The sequence below is a fragment of the Plasmodium sp. gorilla clade G2 genome, assembly GCF_900097015.1.
Source record: "Plasmodium sp. gorilla clade G2 genome assembly, chromosome: 6".
Taxonomy (NCBI): Eukaryota; Apicomplexa; class Aconoidasida; order Haemosporida; family Plasmodiidae; genus Plasmodium; species Plasmodium adleri (nom. inval.).
In genome coordinates, this window is record NC_041698.1 from 139,542 (window position 1) to 160,000 (window position 20,459).

Sequence of the window (20,459 nt, forward strand, 5' to 3'; positions counted from 1 at the left end):
AATTTAAAAATGAATAAAACAATGTGAATATAATTTTAAGCATATATGTATATTTTATAATATATTATTTTTTTATTCCATTTTAATATATATATATATATTTTTATTTGTATGATAAATCGTATACCTTAATGATCTTAAGCAAATGTAGACTTTAATTATAATATATTGATATATACTTTCTCTTTTTGAAAGACCTTTTTTTTTTGAAATATATAATTAAAAGGAAAATATACACACATATTATATATATATATATATCCTTTTACACGTGCTATAATAATGATGAACGATTCAATCAGTAGCCCCATTAAGGCCACGTGTAGAGACATGGCCCTTAAAAGTAGTTTACATTCTTTCACATTTAGTTTGAAAGATTTTGATATAGCCGGATTTTTGGTAATAAAAAAAAAAAAAAAAAAAAAAAAAATGTTCATCCTTGGATCATATTAAAATATAATAACAATGTTGACATGTGCCCATTTTAAAATTATTCTTACTGTGTTACAAAAAAATATTAAAATATTTATGAAATGTTCGTAGAATATTCTTAAATTATATATATATATATATATATATTTTTTTTTTTTCTTTATTTTTGTAGGGCGATGGAGCACATGGTAGTGTATTTTTGGCTTGTGAGAGGAGAACCAATTTTATATGCGTATTAAAATGTATATCTAAATCACATTTAGTCAAGTAAAAAAAAAAAAAAAAAAAAAAAGCACAAACATATATATATCCAAAATTTTATATTATTATATGTCTGTAACATAAATGGTGTTCATCATAATTATATTATATATATAAATATAAACATATATATATATATAAATATATGTATATATTTTTTTTATTTTTGAAGGAGTACACAGGAAGCGTTGTTAAGAAAAGAGATAGAATTGCAAGCACATTTAAAACACCCACATATAGCATGGTAAAAAAAAAAAAAAAAAAAAAAAAAAAAAAAATACCCCCATATACCTCATCATATATATATATATATATTTATTTATTTAAATTGCTGTAGCATGTATACGTGGTTTCATACAAGCAGTCATGTCTTTTTTGTTATGGAATATTGCTCTAACGGAGATCTTTTTACATACTTAAATGAGCATGGACCCTTTTGTGAGAAAAAAGTAGCAGAGATGCTGTTTGAAATAATATGGGCTATAAGAACATGTCATGATAAGAGAATAGCACATTTAGATTTGAAACCTGAGAATGTTTTAGTAAATCATGAAGAGAAATGTAAACTAGCTGATTTTGGTTTATCAGCTCATATAGGATCTAAACATAAAAAAAAAGGTATATCTCATTATAGAGGGACACATGATTATTGGTCACCTGAACAATGTGCAAGACATCAAAAGAAGAAACAGAATTTTGGTGAATTCGATCAGAAAACAGATATATGGACCTTAGGAATTTTAGCTTTTGAATTAAAATTTGGTAGACCTCCATTCGGATCAACAAATGAAGAAAGAGAAAATGTTATTATGAATAGAATACAAGATTATCATTGGAGTCAATTATTCTGTGAAAAAGTAAAACAAGATTTAATTGATAAATTATCACCAGAATTTAAAGATTTCTTAAATTTATGTCTAGATAAAAATCCAAAAAAAAGACCCACAGCAGAATCATTAATTCAACATCCTTTTATTTTTATTCATAATAAAAATAGATCATGCATCAAATCTTATGCGACTCAACCTAGGGGTAAGCAAGGTCCAAAGTTAAGTCACAAGGGATTTAATGAGCAAGACGGGTCCTTCTTAACTCCCATCTGGTTTCACAATAAATAATATATATATATATATATATATATATATGTACATATGTATGTATTTATTTAGACATACTTTTAAATCATCTTACATATAATACAAATTAAATTATATATATATATATATATATATATATATATATATATATATATGTATATTTTTTTTTTTTTTTTTTGTATTTATAATCTCATAATTTTTTTTTTTATACATTTATTAAATTTTTTCATTTTACATGGTGTTTGTATCATACAACGAAAAATTTATATCTTACAAAAAAAAAAAAAATAAATAAAAATAAAAAAACTTAAAAAAAAAAAATATAATATATATAATATATATATTATGTATTACATAAAAATATGATTAACAACTCATATATTTGATATCGAATTTTTGAACTCATCAAAAAGTATTTTATTATTATTGTTTAAGTCCATAATATGAAATATATCATTTAACATATCGTCACTAAATTCATTTTCAAATTGTTTAGCAGATTGAATAAAATTTTTATAAGAAATATAACCCTTTTTATTTGTATCTAATAACTCAAATAAAATTCTAACTTTTTCTTTTGATTTAAATTCATTCATATCACAGTTTAAAGAATTCAAAAAATCATCTAACGTTATAGTACTACCATATATATGAAAAAAATCCAACAAATCATCACAAATATCTTTATTATGATTATTTAAAAGAAACTTATGAATACTTTGTATTGATACATTATCATTTTTGTTTTTCTTTATTTTATTAAATATGTATTCCAAATTATTTATTTCATCTGAATTTAAAAATTTATAGTTGTTTTCTTTTTTGGATGTTTTTCCTTCATTTTTTTGTCCCTCCATTTTGGAATATGTGATTTTTGATCAACACAAAAAAAAAAAAAAATAAATAATAAATAATAAATAAAAAATAAAAAATATAATAAATAATATAATATTATAATATTATAATATCATATTTGTTATATAATATATATAATGTCAGAATATTTCCAAGAGCTGTTTTTCCTATTTAATTTATTATGATTTATTTGAATATAAATAAATCTCTTCAGAGGTGCCGTAGACATCTTCAAATTTTAATTCCTAAAAAATATAATATATATAAATATATATAAATATATAAATATATATAAATTTATATATGTAATTATTCATTTATTTATAAAAATATATGTAAGAGAAAAGCATTCCTATATGTAAATATTCTTCTCCAAAAATATAGGAACATATATATATAAATATATATATATTTTTATATATCATTATGATATGTAGATATTACATAGACATACTTATATTACAATTTATTTTCACCACATATATATCTTTCTATTACCTTTGACTCCAAATATTGATGTATGTGTGGACGTATATTTTCATAAGTGTGTTGAAGAGAAAACTCAAGAAGTCGATAGACTAAGAATTCCACAGAAAAGATAAGAGAAGGAGTTAGATTTTCTTTTTTATCTAACTTTTGTATGTGTATAAGTAATTTTTCTAATATTTGTATATCATCATGTTGATAAAATTTAAAAGATAATATAAGACACGTAGCTGCATATAACTTTCTATTATATTTATGCACATATCCTTTAATAACTAGTCTTTCAAAAAATACCCATGCACATGATATAGTTGATATATCTATTTCAGGTATATTATTTATTAAATTAAAAAGATCAATTTTTAAATTTCTTAATTTTGATAATGTTAAAGATTTATGAATCCATGGATTTATTTCACTAAATAATTGATTAACTCTTTCTTTTAATTTTTTTGCTTTTACAAATGGTATTATTGATACATTATAACTTTGTAAATACATAACTGTATGATGTTTACCTTGTTTAAATCTTGGATTAAATAAACAAAAAGCATCATAATCATGTTTACTAGGTTTTAATAAATATTCATATGATATCCCTTTTTTATTATTCTCTTTTTTTCTTTTTCTTTTTAAAAAATATTCTTCTTCTGTCTTTTTTGTATCCATATCTAAATTGTTAACACTTGTCGATTTATACATTTCATTTTTAGTCAACATATTATTTGACTTTTTCATATTCTTATAAATATTATTCTCATTCATATTTATACTATCCTTTTTATCATTATATAAATTATTTTTTTCATTTCTTTTGTTTTTTTCGTTTCTTTTTGAGGTCATTTTTTTGAAATCTGAATTATCACTCTTTTTTTTTTTTATTTCATTCTTATAATGGTTATTATAAAATAAAGAACTATTCATATCATTCATAACTTCATTTTTATAAATTTTTTTTTTCTTTTTTTTTTTTTTATCAGATGAAGGATAAAATAAATAAAAAAATGGTAACTTGGAAAATATATTAAAATACTTAACGATCCCCCACCCACCCATACGTTTATTATCATTATAATTATCATTATTAATATTATAATTGTTTATATTATAATTATTTATATTATAATTATTTATATTGTAATTATTTATATTATAATTATTTATATTATAATTATTTATATTGTAATTATTTATATTATTATCATTTCCATATATTCCTCTCGAACGAGTTTTTCTTTTAATTCCCTTCTCTAAATCTAATGCTTCTCTTATTTGTTTTTTCGTCCAATTGGGTTCTATTTGTCTTTTTCCTTTTATATTAGAAGTAGTATTAAGAGAACCTTTTTTTCTAAATATTGATAAGGAATAATTTATATTGGCTGCATCATTATATATATTCTCATTATATGGTTTATATGAGAAACATATATTATAATTATTTTTATAACATAACAAAATTTTTGAAGACCCATTATATAAAACATTACTACTATTATTATTATTATTATAATTTATACCATTAATATTATTATCATTTTGTAATATTGTATTACTTTCTTCCATGTTATTATAACAGACTGCCTTATTATTCTCTATATTTAAATAATAATCTAAATATCTTCCAGTACCATTATAATTATTATCATCTTTATCATTATCATCATATTTTTTTGTATTATTATTTGAAGATATATCACTCACTTCATCACTACTAATACTACTACTTGTAGTACTACTATTACTCACATCCAATATTTTATTTTTACTTTCAATAGTATTCAAAAATATTTTTGCATCTTTAAAAAAATCCTCATAAAGCGAAAAGTACCCACCACCTTCCATTTATAAGGCTATCACAAATAAATTAATAAATAAATAAATAAATAAAATTTTTAAAAAATTTTTAAAAAATTTTTAAAAAATTAAAAAAAAATTTAATAAATACATTTATACAATCTACATAAACAATTCAGACCACATATTATAAATAATATATTATATGACACATATTCTTATAATTTTTATGTTTCCTATCTTCAGAATCTTAAAACGTATTCATTTTTTAATTAAAGATTGTAAAACTGATGGACAATTCTGAAAGGCGACCAGCCTCAATACATTTAAATTAAAACATATATATATATATATATATATATTAATATTTATTAATATTTATGTTTACTTTTACTTTATTATTATATATTATTTATTATTATTTTTTATTTTTTTATTTTTTTATCATTGAAGCAAGAGAGTTAAAAAAATAATATTATACTGTTCATATTTTTAAATACACACACATAAAAAAAAAAAAAAAAAAAAAAAAAAAAAAAAAAAAAAATATATATATACATATATATACATATATATACATATTATATATATAATATTCATTTATTTTTTATTTATTTATTCATTGTTCCTTTTTTTATATATATATTCTAACTTTTGATATTTTTTTTTTTTTTTTAAATATATTGGCTCCCTTTAAAAAAAAATTTTATAAATTACTCCTCAACTTCTCAAGCACATTTTTTAAATCATCATTATTCCTTATGGTTTCATAAAATATCATACATTTGTTACGATATTCCTTATACATAAAATTTAATATTTCCTTATACCTTTCAACACACATATTATTTTTAACATTACATATCTGTTCGAAATATGTATCATCGAATAGAAAAGATATGATTGCTTCAATTCTAAATTTTTTTAAAAAATCAAACTGATAAAAATAATCACTCTTGTTGTTATAATAACTCTTTCTAAGAAATATAGGAAAACCACATAATAATATATTTCTATCCACATATTTTATCTTACTCATTATATAATTATATATTTTTCTTATCATCCCTTTTTCATTCATAATCTCAGATATATATCGATCTTCATTATCTAACTCCCCTCCTTTCTTACACTTTTCTATATATACCATTTTTTTCTTCATCCTTTCCAATATTTTTATCTCATATATCAAGCTAGCTGTATTAATAGATATATAATTCTTCAAATGTAAACATATCAAAGAGGATATATATAATTGTAAATATATATTTTGAGGTATAAATAAAATAATTATTTTAGGACAATATATATTTAACATATTACATGGGAACTCTTTATCTATATATATTCTGCTAATCTCAATATCTTTATATTTTGATAAAAATATTTTCTCATTCTTTTTTAATTCTTTATTATATTCATCCATTTTTCTTTTTTTTTTATTATCCTTCAAACTCTTCTGCTTCTTTTCATCTCCATCATATATCTTTGCCTTCTCTATATTATCATTTGTATTATTCCTATCAATTAACATATTGTCTTCTCCACTTATTCTTACATTTTCATCATCTGATATATTTTCCACATCTAATTTTTTGGCCTCACTTGATATTCCTTCCACCTTGTCAATACAAACCTCTTCTAACATAAAAGAAGAAACGTGCTCATTCATACAATCTGAATATATCCTCTCATCATTTAAAGCATCATAACTTTCCTCCTCTATATAATAAACAAAATGAATTACCTTCTTAATATCTATAATATATGAAATCCCCTTTAAAATATCTTCATCTATAATTTCTTTATGGGGAATATTATATACTATTATATTACAAAATAAATACCTACTTTTATTCTGCAAAATATATTTTAAATAATATGTATACATCATCGTTTTTATATATTCCTTATTATTTTTTTTTAGTCTTCTTCTTATTCTTATATCCTCAACCAACGTTTTTAATGTTTCATCCATTTTTTTGTTTTTACACATTCCCTCTTCTTGATCTATAATTATAGACATGAAATCTTTTATAACATCATCATAACTTACTAAATGGAAGGTATCTTCATTATTCTTATTTAATCTTTTTTTTAAAAAAAGATCTATATCATAGTCATCTCCAGCATAATAACAAATTAAACGCGGTCGAATACATTCTTCAATTTTTGACAGGATTCTTTTCTTCATATCATCATCATATTGATATATTGAGAATTCCTTACTGTCTTTATTTTTTTGGTATATACAATTGGGCTCTATTTCATTCTCTTTTTTTGCCTCTTCATTATGTAATTTTATATTATCACACTGTTTGTTTAAATTTTCCTCTTCCATTTTAATCTTATCTATCTCCATGTCTTCCCCTTCCATTTTAATCTTATCTATCTCCATGTCTTTCTCTTCCATATTAATCTTATCTATCTCCATGTCCTTCTCTTCCATTTTAATCTTATCTATCTCCATTTCTTTCCCTTCCATTTTAATATTTTCTCTTTCCATTTCTTCCCCTTCTATTTTTATTTTTTCTCTTTCCATTTCATCCATCTGTTTTATTCCAATCACTAACATGCTACCCCTATTATAAAAATAAAAAAAAAAAAAACCAAAAGGATACTCACCTAATTTTTTTAGATCTACCTTATTCATATTAAAATCATCCTCAACAATTAATAGAACCAATTTTATTTCAAAAAATAAATGTAACCTCTCATAGTCCTCAAAATTTAAATTAGTCGGGAAATTAGAAAAAACATAATAATTTGCATTAATAGTTGATATAAATTTTGTCATTTTATTTATTAATATATTTGTCTTACTGTCTTTATTTTTATTAAATATACTATCCTTATAATGTACATCTTCTTCCATCACATTTTTAATATCATTCTTTAAAAACTTAGACATATTATCATCACTATTTAAATCATAAAAAACCATATTCGGATATTCATATTGTAAATAAAAACCTATAAATTTTATATCCTTATTTGTCATATTACATATTAAGATAACCTTTTTTTTAGCTACATTTATTATGCTATCGAAAAAATTTTCTATTTCGTCTACATATTCACAACTATCTTTATTTGAACCATCAAATGTAAACACTTGTCTTTTATTTATTACCTCATCATATTTTTTATATGTCATATCTTTCTTTTTAACTTTATTAATTAAATTGTTTATTAATGTATGGGGAATTTTTTCTCCTTTTATGTATTTATTTCTTTCTCTTTTCCTCCTTATATCATTATCATCACAAGTTTTATTTTTATCATCATACGTTTTATTTGTATCATCATAAATTTTATTTCTATCATCATAAATTTTATTTCTATCATCATAAATTTCATTTTTATCATTACCTTGAGCAATTCCCTCTAGTATCTTATCACCCTCCTTAATATAACTCACATTTTCATCCCTCTCATTCTTAAAATAAAATATAAACAATCTTGCATTCAATATATTTTCAATCATTTCAATGTGCTCTATCTTATATGGATAATTACACAAAATAAATTTTTTATTATAATCCTTATTTATCAATGTTTTCCAATTTTCAATAACATAAGAAAAAAATGATATAGACATAAAATATTCATCTATATTTTCATTACATTCATTATTTTTTAATTTCTTTTCACTTTCTTCTCTTAACCATTTCATGTGATCTATAAAATAAAAATTATAAAACTCTTTCAAATAAGTAATTATATTCTTTAAATATTTTTTCTTTATTCCATAAAAAAGAAATACTTCGTTTTCAAAATTTTTTATGCATTCCTCAAAATTTGATTTTCTATATATCAATATTTTGCCTTTATTCAAAAAGGGCATAATATAATTATTATCTCTTTCTATACCATGGAAATATTTTAAAAAACAAAGATACTTTTCTTTATTATTAATAATATATTCCTCTTCATTTTTATTTATTTCTTCATTTTTATTTATCTTTTCATTTTTATTTATTTCTTCATTTTTATTTATCTCTTCATTTTTATTTATCTCTTCATTTTTATTTATCTCTTCATTTTTATTTATCTCTTCATTTTTATTTATTTCTTCACCAATTTTATCTTCACCAATTTTATCTTCTCCACTTTTTTCTTCTCCACTTTTTTCTTCTCCACTTTTTTCTTCTCCACTTTTTTCTTCTCCACTTTTTTCTTCTCCAATTTTATCTTTAACTTCCCTTTTTATTATTAAACAAAAGGAACATTGTATTATATCATTCTTGGTCAAATAAGACGTATCAATAATATTTGAAAATCCTGTCAATATAAATTTGTAATATAATTTATTCCTCTCTAAATTTTCTTTTAATATACGTTTTATTAAATCAACAGTTAGTTGCTTATATTTTCTTTTGGTATATTCAATTTTTTTTCCTAAGAGAGAATTTTTCTTTTCTTCTTTTGAACAAAGCTCATTAAAATTTAAATGCACATAATTTAATTTTTCAAAATATTTTATTATTTCCGATTTTGCTCTTTCAACATAATTATCGTTTTCATTTAAACAATCAATATTATCTTCTTTTATGTCCGGAATAATTATAATTTTCTTTTTTTTATAAACATTTATCAACTTATCTTCATCACATAACTTTAAAGATTTATTAAAATTATCCACTTCCATAGTATCACTTCTCTGCATTCCTTTTTTCTTCTTCGTTTCTAAATTCAACATATCTTCTTTCCTTTTTAATTCCTCTTCTATCTTAATATTATTTTTAATTTCTTTTTCTCTTTGTTTAATCCATTTACATAACCAAAAAACAGCTGAATTATTCATAGGCTTCTTTTCACATATTCTGCTTAATCCTTCCATAAGTACATTGCTTAATTTTATATTCTCTTCATCTTTATATATTTTACTTGTAACATTTTTACAAAATAAAAAATTCTTTACCATGTCAATTGTAATCCTTTCATTATATCTTTCAAAAATAAAATATTTCTTTATTAATTCATTCACTTTTTTTATGTCATACACATATATAATGTCTCCACTTTTTTTTTCAAGGGAAATAAATTTGTCTTTATCACTATTATTTATAGCAAATGAAAATTTTATATTATTCCATTTCCTATTTTCACATTTCTTGATAATATCCAAACATTTTAAGTAATGCAAACATGTCTGACAATTAATTCGTGACAATAGTATAATTATAAAGTTATCTTCCTCTATCAAATTATTATTCCCCATATTTTCTTGAAATCCTGAATGGTCATTTAAATATTTTATATCATTCATATCATATATACTTTTTATTTCATCTTTTCTCATCCTAATCATTTTCTCTTCCAATATATGAAATCCATATATATTCAAATACTCTCTTAATCTCATGAAACCATCTGCTCCCAATATACCTTCCTTAACTATCATAATTCCATTCTCGCTTTTAAAATTTTCGTTTCCAAAAAATAGATCTATTTCCTTCTCTACATTATCATCCTTAGAAATATGCTAGGTATAAAATGAAGTACAAATAAAATTAAAAAAAAAAAAAAAAAAAAAAAAAAAAATAGCTAGTAGGTGTATGGCTATTATATATATATTATACATTTATTTTTTTTTTTTTTTTTTTTTTTTTCATTTTTGGCTAACTACAGCGTTCTTCAGTTGGTTAGTTCCATATTTCTTCTTCAAACAATAATTTGGCATATGTTCAAAATCGACTAAAGAAAAAGATGGTCCGCATAAAATGTGTGCCCTCCTTATACAATTAAGACCTTCTATTACTAAACAAACTGAATGACAGAAATACAAAAAAAAAAAAAAAAAAAAAAAAAAAAAACATATATATAAATATATATATATATATATATATATATATATATATATATATATATATGTGAATTATTTAATTTTAATTACTCTCCATTTTTATACCAACTTTAATGTATACCTATTCCTTTTGAGGATGTCATAAAATCAATCAAATCATTGTAATAAGGCTAGATAAAAGTAAAATAATAATAAATAAATATATCATATTATACATCCATATAATTACCAATATTTTTTTTTTTTTTTTTTTTTTTTTTTTTTTTTTTTTTCTTCTTTGTACCTTATCAACCAAATCACTATATAATTTCTTTGCTCTTTCTACAGACAACACTCCTCTTTTTATAGCTACTATTAATAGGTCAAAATTTAATATATCACTAACTATATCATTCATCTTATTCATTTCCACAACATCGGGTTTTAATATGACTAAGGCTCGTTCCAAACATATATTGTCATATGATGGAAAAAAAAAATCAATATCTCTGATAAAATACCACTCATTTTTACTATAATAAAAGGGAACGTTTTTGCACTTTAAATTGCACTGATATTCTAAGCTGGAAATAAATTAAGAGAAAATAGATAAACAAAATATAACATTGATAACAACAAACATACATATATATATATATATGTGTATAATATTATAATGTTTGTTCATCTAAAAAATATAATAATTTATTAAGGTTCACTTTTTTATTATTAATTAAATATTCATATTTATAAAACATCAAATTGATTCACATTACAAATTCTATTATTTATATTTATTCTTTTTTTTTTATTTTTTTTTGTTTTAATATCAAAAATAAATATAGCATTAATCTTAAACAAATAATGTACATACATAATAATATATGATATGCATTTATAATAACCATTCAAAGTATTTCTCATCTTTTATTAATATAGAAGTACTTTTAGTTAAAGAATTTAATTTACTAATAGTATCTCCTTCTATATGTTCTATTAAACTAATCAATGACAAACCACTTTCTATATAATCATAAAATTCATTTATATCATTATATTGTTCAGGTGTAAAATCGAATATTTCTTTTATTTCATTCTTATATAAAATAAAAAAAAAAACAAAAAAATAAAATGATGAAAACTATGTAAAATATTATTAAGTTTTAGAACTTTTTTCTAATTTGCAGTTTATGTAAAAAAAAACCTAAAATTATATATAGACATTTTTACACACAATGAATTATTATCTACCGTAAAACTAATTTAAATTACTAAGGCATATAAAACATCATACATACATACATATATATATATATATATTCATATTATTTTATACATTTTAATAATATGTTCAATATATATTATATATGTTACAATATTCTATATTAGTTTACTTCTGTCAAGTGAACTTTTTTTTTTTTTAAAATAATAAAATTTTTTTCTTCTAATTTTTCTAAAACTTCTTCGTCCTAATTATTCAAGAGAAAATATGTATGGAAATTATCTTAAATTGATAATGATAATGTATATCCTTATACATGTTATAAAATTTATATATTCTTTTAATATTTTATTTTGATTTATTATTCTTTCTTTTTTACTTTAAGATCATTGGTAACATCTGGTAATATTATAAAAACACACCTTTCATCCTTCATCTTATAGTTTAATTAAATTAATAAATGTAGATCATATAATGAGAGAAAAAAAGAAATTATCACATATATATAAATATTTATATTATTTATTTATTTATGTATTTTTTTTTTTTCTATATATTCTTAGTAAGTTCAGAAAAAGGAATTTTTAGAAAATATACATAGGATTTATTCGTCAATATGTATATTATATATATAAGCAGATAAAGAATTTTGCATTTTGTTCGAAGAAAAATATATATATATATATATATATATATATAATATATATATTTCGCTTTTATAATACAAAGGATAAATGTTTTTCACTAGGCTACTTTTTAATTTCTTTTTATGAAGTTATATTTTTCTCATCTAGTTAAAATTGTATTTTTTATAAATTACAAAAAGACAATATATATATATATATAATAATATAGGAGTACATTCACTTAAAATTTATTCTTTTAATTTTTATTTTCACCTGTACGTTTGCTTAATTTGGGAAATATTATTATTAGACGTTCATATTTTTTTTTTTTTTTTTTTTTTTTTTTTTGCTAGCCAATTTTTTATAAGCTCATTAGTTGTAATAGGCTATAATGAATACGGTTATATATATATATATATATATATATATATATGTTTTATTTAAATCCTTTTATTTTGTTTGTATTATTGATACTTATGTAGAATATTGTAATATATTGCTGCAGACCTTATTTTGTCCTTTTACCATATGTCTTATAATAATTTCAAACATTCATGTTTTAATTTAATTATATATATAATGTATATTATTGCACACATATAAAAAAATAAGTTTTCCAATCAAAATAAATGCACACAAATTGCACATATCCATTATTCTTTAGGACCTTTTATTTACTAGGTATTTATAAGATCGCATTGTTCCTTTTTTGGACGTTTTTTTCTTTGTGGAATTATTCTTTATATATATGTATAAAAAGAAATAAGTATTAATGTTTCAATAACACAAATATAGGATTTGTTCTATACATAACATTTATTATATATACAAATGTTAATGTTATATCAGTCAGTATACACAGACAACATTTATGTATCCCATATACATATTCATTTACAATTTATTAAAAAGTATTATGAACGTTCATATTGTTTTGTAAAGAAAAAAAAAAAAAAATATGAACAAGTCAAATTAAATTTGGTTAATAACAAGCCAAAAAAAATTTTTTTTTTTTTTCTTTTCTTTAATTAATACTTTATTTTATCAAAAAAATATAAATATATAAATATATATATGTAATATATATATTCATTTATTTATTTAAATTATTTTTTTTTTTAAATGATCTTACTTTTATAAATATTTTTATAACCTTTGTTAATATTAATGTTTTCATATAAAACACTTTTATCAAAAAAAAAAAAAAAAATATATTTATATATATATAATTCAACAAAATGAATAATTCCAACAACATGTCTTCTAATGGTGATAAAGGACCATTTCAAAAACCTATAATATATAAAAGTAGAGCGAAAAGTTTGACTGCTCAAAATAGTAGGAATGGTTCGACATTTATTAATAATAATGAAGTTGAAAAAAATGTAATAACTGTTATGGATAAAATAAAAAGGCTGTTTTCAAATAAAAATATGAATGAGCCTACAACAAAATTAAACAGTACTAAACTTAAAGAAGATAGAAAGAATAAGGAAGATATATCAATATCTAAGACATTAAAACCTTTACCTCTTGCTATGCATGATCAGAAGGTTGAATGGCAACCTGTATATCATGAAACATGCAAAATAAAATTACCTGTAGAAGAAAATAACCAGAAAATATCTTTACCAGAATATTTGATACAAGATTGGGTGCACAATCAAAATAAAATATCTAAGAATTTATGTTCTTCCAATATGGAAAATGATGAAAATGGTACTATAATAGACGATTATTTTAATAGTAACAAAAATAATGATAAAAAAAATAATGATAATATTAATAATAATAATAATAATAATGGTGGTAGTAGTAATTGTTATAGTAATTGTAATGATGAGGAAGAAAATTATTCCAATTTCAAATACCACTATAACTATTATTTAGTAGATGAATATTTAGAATCCTTGGTCGAATCACAAAACAAAATTTTGGATGCAACTGGATTAGATGAACAAGGACAGTTATATGAAAATGTATGTCTAAATGTTAAACCAATAATAATGTCGAAACAGAGATTAGAAAGTGGAGTACCTTATGACCCATCCAAATTAATGAATTAAAAATGACAAATTATATTATAACAAATATATATTTATATATATATATATATATATATATATATATATATATATATGTAAAAGGAGAAAAAACAAATATTTTTAATCTAAAAAAAAATATGTATATATATATATATATATATATGTGCTTACATATACATATGATGTTCATTTTATTTTTTGTTATTATTTAATTAAAATATATAAAAAAAATAAACATTTTAACATTCACTAAATTTAATTTTAAAATATAATTTATTAATTAATTTATGTATCACACAATGTTGATTCAATTATAATTAACAAAGAATTCTTACATAATACACTTATTAAAAAAAAAAAAAAAAAAAAAAAAAAAATTTAAACATGTTTATTTTTTTAAATGAACATTAATATTGCATGTAATTAAAAATAATGAAAAAGTGAAAAATATACACAAATTGGGAAAAATATATATATATATATATTCAAATGCATAATTGGTTGTAATAATATAGTTTTATAATATCACGTTATAAGTCTTTCAATTTTTGAATAGCCTAAGTTATTTTTTTTAATTTTATAGAAACAATTGGTTAGGCCATATTGTGATAAGATATCAACAAAATAATTATCATGTGTTATAAGTATAAGTTGAAATGATGAGCTATTTTTTCTTAGTTCTACAATATTTGCAAGTAGTCTAGCTAAATTTCTTGAATTTGCTTTATCTAGATTTGTAGTAGGTTCATCTAATGCTAAGATACCACATTTAATAGAAAATGATTCAGCTAATGCTAATCTTATAATAATAGATGATAAAACTTTTTGACCAGATGAACATCTACCTTTCATATCAAGTTCACAGTTGTCTTTAACCATAACAACTCTATAATTATATGATCTTCTTTGACTAGATTTCTCTGTTAGTTCAGTTTGTACATCAGATTTAATATATATATAATCTATATCTGCACTATTATATACTCTTCTCCATAAATTTTTAATAGATAAATTAATTTCTTGCATTTTCAATGAATGGAATTTAATAATTGCTTGATCAAATGAGAAATGGAAATTTTGTATATCTTTAATTACATTTTTATATACAAAAATTTCAATAATTTTTTTTTTATATTCTTTATCTATATTAATGAATGTTTTAGATTTTATATCTTCTTTTAATTTTTCTAAATATTCTTTTCTTAAACAAATTTTGCCATTCATTTCAGCTTCTTTAATTTTTAATGCTGTTATAGATTTTGTATGCTTTTCGATTTGTTCATTTAAATCATCTTCTTGTATTTTTATAATATCTTTTAATTTATTTTTTAGAGAATCTGTAATATCAAAAGTTTTATTAATAAAATTATATATGTTTGTATTATTGTTATAATTTTCTTCAAGTTTTTTTACAATATCATTAATATAATTTATTTCATTCTCTACATGATTAAACATATTTGTTTTATTTATAGATTCATCATTTGAAGATATATTATTATCATTTCCTATTTGTTTTTTATCACCATTTATATCATGTGTATATTCTATTTGAGATATATTTTTATTTGTTCCATTTTCTCGATCGTAGAAAAAAAAAAAAGATGTCTTTAATTGATTCAAAGATAATAAAAACTTTTGATGATGTTCCATGTATTGTTCATACATTTTCTTCATATTTGTATTCATAACAATATTATGTAACATTTTTTCTATATTCATTTTTTCTTTTTCTAAACATAAAATATGTTCTTTTTTTTCATTAATTTTTTTATCAATACAAATTACTTGATTTTTAATTATTTCATTATTATTTAATTTGTCTTCTATATCTTTTAAATATTTTTCTTTATTTGAAATTTCTTCTTCTAAAAGTTTTAATTTTTTTATAGAAATATAGATGATATTCATTTTTAAAAAATAATTTCGATTTTCTAAAAATATACTTTTTTTATTATTTCTAATATATTTTTTTAAATATTTTAATTGAGTATCACATTGTTCAATTAAAGAATAATAAAAATTTATTTTTTCATCCATAAGTTTTCTTTTTTTCTCTTTATAATATAAAATGTAAATATCCATTTTTTTTATTAAATCTCTAATCCTTTTATCTATATTTATAGTCTTTTCAAGAACTTTTCTTTTTTTTATTATATAAGCTTCTCTATCTTTTATAACAATTTTCATCTTTTCAATCATTTTGTTTTGTTCTTTTCTTGTATATTCTTCTACATTTAGACAACACAAAAAGTTACCATATATTTTTTCAAATCGTTTATTGTTTTCTATGATTGAAGGTAAATTGTTTACAAAATAGGAGCACTTAAAAAATGTGTCACAAGTATTTTTTTTTATATCATCGTCCATTTTATTTATATCATCGTCCATTCTATTTATATCATTGTCCATTCCATTTATATCATCGTCCATTCCATTTATATCATTGTCCATTCCATTTATATCATCGTCCATTCCATTTATATCATTGTCCATTCCATTTATGTCATTCTTTTTATTTTCTTTTATTTCTCCATTTCTTTCATTTGACTCTCCAACATTTAATACAAACCAAATAAAAGAATTATTAATTTTGTTTATTAATACCTTCTTGTCATTCTTTAATATATCATCACTGTTTGATAATTTGTTAGATATTTCTTCTATACAATCCATGGTGTTTTTTTTTACACTTTCTTCTTTATTTTTACATGGACTTATATAACCATCGATTAAATTTTTATTATAAGAATTATATAAATCAGCTTCATAAAATGCATCGTCACATATGATATTATCAAAAGGAATTATTTCATCACTGTCTGTTTTTGTTTTCGTTTTTGTTTTTGTTTTGTTTTGTTTTTTTTCATGTAAATGTTTTTTTTTTTGATCCCTTGAATTATCATCTCTTATATGAACCCCTTTATCTGGTGAAAGCAATTTACACATATAATTATTATCATTAATATTATATAAATTATATTTCATACTATCTTCATAATTTTTTCTATAATTATCTTGTTCATTTAAATCTATATTAATCATATCATTATGAGGTATAGACCAATAATAATCATCTAGATTTGTTGCACATAATATTTTTTTATAAAAAATATTTATAACATCTTTGTTATTATATCTTAAAAAATTTTTTAAAAATTCTTTAACATTTCTTAATAAATTAGATTCCTTTACATCTATGGAAATATCTAAATTTTGTATCATGTGATTTAATTTTTCAACAAAAAATAAAAAATGATCAGAAGTAGATGTATTATTATAACTGTTCATATTATTATTCATTTTATTATTCTTTATATTATCATTTATTTTATTTTGTATTTCTTGAAATTTTTTTTTTATTTGCATAGATTGATCTGTTACATATTTTTCTTCATCTAATATATTTTTTTGTATATTCATTAAATGTATACATGTTTGTTTAAATTTTTGAATTAACTGATATTTTGTATTAACATTTTTTATTTTTGTATTATATTTTTCAATACTATCTTGAACATATAAAAGTTCTTCTTTTAATTTTTCGACTAGTTCATTTAAATCATTTGTATCTTTCTGCATAGGTTGTATATGATAATAATAATAATTTAATAATATGATATGATCTTCTTTTTTATTTTTTAAAATAGTAATATCATTTTTAGATTCTTCCATTTTTTTTAACATTTGTCTTTTTTCTTCTTCTATATATATTTCGATTTGTTCTATATCTTTATTATTTTCAGATATGATATGATTACACAATAAACATTTTTTTTGTTCTATTATACATGTTTTTTTATTATTATCACAATTTTGTTTTTCTTTTTTTTGTATGTGTTTTTTAAATTCATTCATCAGATCCTCTTTACCATGTAACATCCATAAATTTTTTTTTTTTATTTTTAATTCATTTTTAGTTAATTCTAAATAATTAATAAATTCTTTAAGATGATTATATTTTTTTTCTTTAAGCATATGATTAAAATTTGATAAAAAGTTTTTATATTCATTCATTTTATTATTAATATTATTTAATTCTTTAGATATTTGTAAAACCTTTTCTTTTAATGATATAATATAATTATTTATATTATTAATTTTATGTTCATATTTTTCTATATATATATTTAAAATATTTGATAATATATCTAAATACTTTTTATTTTTTATAATGGATATATCTTCCTGTGTTTGTGTTATTTTTTGTTTCTTTAATTTACATGTATAATCATTTATTCTTTCATTCTGTTGTCTCTTCTTTTGTATATGTTCATCCATATAAAGTATCTGTTTACTATTAATTGTTTGATCATTCATATGATGTATATGGTTTATTAGATCTACATTAAATTCACTTGAATTTATTTTCTTATCCTTTATTGTTTCTATATTTTCTTCTATTATTTGTATGTTACTCTTCAATTTTGTCATTTTATTTTTCATTTTAAATTCTTTATTTCCATTCGAATGATAACTATCACAAGATTTATTATTTTGTATGTTCTGATTATTATTATTATTATTATTATTTTTTAATTCAATATTGGTATTTATGTCAACACTTAATATTTTTTGTTCGATGCCCCTCTGAATATAATCATAAAAATCCATATCCTTCTCTTTCAATATACTAAAAATTTTATAAAACTCTCTTTTTATAAAAACAAATAAAGAAAAGAATATATCATAAAAGATAATATAATTTGCATGTATTTTTTTATAACATAGTATATATTGATAGAAAGAATTATAATTCTTTATGATATTATTAAAAAAGATATATATCGATATTTTTAATTGATGTATATCATTAATTTGTTTAATATTTTTTTCTATTTGTTCTTCATAATAATTATTTTCTTTTTGAATATTATAAGAATCTATATCATCATCAAGAGTAGTTAGATTATCATATAAACATTTTAGTTGATTTAATTTTTCTATCTTTTTTAAATTTTGTTCATATATAATATCATCAGATTTTAATTTGATTAATTTATTTTTATATATACTTAATAATTTTATTTTCTTTTCAATCTTCAATAGTCTTTTTTTCAAATTTTTTATTTTGTATATGATATTTTTTTTTTTATATTTATTTTGTTTTATGTGTGATATATATCTTTTTAAAACATATCTTATGGAATCTAATTTTTTCTCATGTTTCTTTTTTAAAAATGGAAACTTGGATAATACATCTGAAACGTTTTGACCTTGACCAATTTTTTGATCGCAAAAAGAAATATAATTATTACTATTACTATTACTATTATTATTATTATTACTATTATTATCAATATTTTTATCTTGAACATTTTTTTCACTTATAAAAAATAATTCTTCTATAACCTTTACACTCAAACAAAGGGGCTTTGCATTTTTATTATCTAACATATCATCATTATCATACAATGTTATGCCATCTTTATATATATCATACATGTTTAATAATTCACAATATTCTTGTAATAAATTTTGTTTCATAGATAAACATTCATGATCCTTTGCTATTATTTTTTTTATATTTATTTTTATATTCTTTTCATTTTTCTGTTCTTTATTTGTAAGATTCTTTTGTGTAGGATCATATATTATATTATCATTATGATTAAAACATATATGATTTAGATTATTTATTATATAATCTCTTTTTATTATAGATTGATTTAATTCCTTTTTGGTTAGATCATGATTATAATCATTAGTGTTAGATTCTTTATAATTATGCATGCATGTTTGTTTTTCTTGTTGTAAATTATTTATATCTTGTTTTACATTTTGTATGAACATTTGATATTTATTAATATCCTTATTAAAAACATCTTGGAATTGTAATAACTCAGTATAGCT

At 20.0% G+C, this 20,459-nt stretch overlaps 6 protein-coding genes across 6 annotated transcripts in view; 2 read left to right on the plus strand and 4 right to left on the minus strand.

Annotated features, from left to right (window-relative positions):
• Window positions 1-285: 285 nt before the first annotated feature.
• PADL01_0603400 (aurora-related kinase 1) lies at window positions 286-1,811 on the plus strand (the record flags this gene model as incomplete). Its single annotated transcript, XM_028680755.1, has 4 exons — window positions 286-399; window positions 605-699; window positions 866-937; window positions 1,031-1,811. 4 exons carry the CDS (start codon window positions 286-288, stop codon window positions 1,809-1,811), a joined length of 1,062 nt encoding a protein of 353 aa, XP_028537201.1.
• Window positions 1,812-2,164: 353 nt separating this feature from the next.
• PADL01_0603500 (calcium-binding protein, putative) lies at window positions 2,165-2,647 on the minus strand (the record flags this gene model as incomplete). Its single annotated transcript, XM_028680756.1, has 1 exon — window positions 2,165-2,647. One exon carries the CDS (start codon window positions 2,645-2,647, stop codon window positions 2,165-2,167), a length of 483 nt encoding a protein of 160 aa, XP_028537202.1.
• A 177-nt stretch (window positions 2,648-2,824) lies between these two features.
• On the minus strand, window positions 2,825-4,973 carry PADL01_0603600 (cyclin dependent kinase binding protein, putative; the record flags this gene model as incomplete). The annotated part of the gene is made up of 2 exons (XM_028680757.1): window positions 2,825-2,890; window positions 3,144-4,973. 2 exons carry the CDS (start codon window positions 4,971-4,973, stop codon window positions 2,825-2,827), a joined length of 1,896 nt encoding a protein of 631 aa, XP_028537203.1.
• Window positions 4,974-5,631: 658 nt separating this feature from the next.
• PADL01_0603700 (nucleoside diphosphate kinase, putative) lies at window positions 5,632-12,371 on the minus strand (the record flags this gene model as incomplete). The annotated part of the gene is made up of 7 exons (XM_028680758.1): window positions 5,632-10,413; window positions 10,555-10,697; window positions 10,856-10,904; window positions 11,018-11,297; window positions 11,619-11,809; window positions 12,108-12,182; window positions 12,315-12,371. The coding sequence occupies 7 exons, from the start codon at window positions 12,369-12,371 to the stop codon at window positions 5,632-5,634; spliced, it is 5,577 nt and encodes a 1,858-aa protein (XP_028537204.1).
• Window positions 12,372-13,799: 1,428 nt separating this feature from the next.
• Window positions 13,800-14,627, plus strand: PADL01_0603800 (conserved Plasmodium protein, unknown function; the record flags this gene model as incomplete). Its single annotated transcript, XM_028680760.1, has 1 exon — window positions 13,800-14,627. The coding sequence occupies one exon, from the start codon at window positions 13,800-13,802 to the stop codon at window positions 14,625-14,627; it is 828 nt and encodes a 275-aa protein (XP_028537205.1).
• Window positions 14,628-15,131: 504 nt separating this feature from the next.
• Window positions 15,132-20,459, minus strand: part of PADL01_0603900 (DNA repair protein RAD50, putative) — a gene marked incomplete at both ends in the record, with an annotated part of 6,237 nt that continues 909 nt past the window's right edge. The window contains one exon of the mRNA XM_028680761.1: window positions 15,132-20,459. This exon is cut by the window's right edge and continues 909 nt beyond it. Coding sequence (XP_028537206.1) covers window positions 15,132-20,459 — 5,328 coding nt within the window.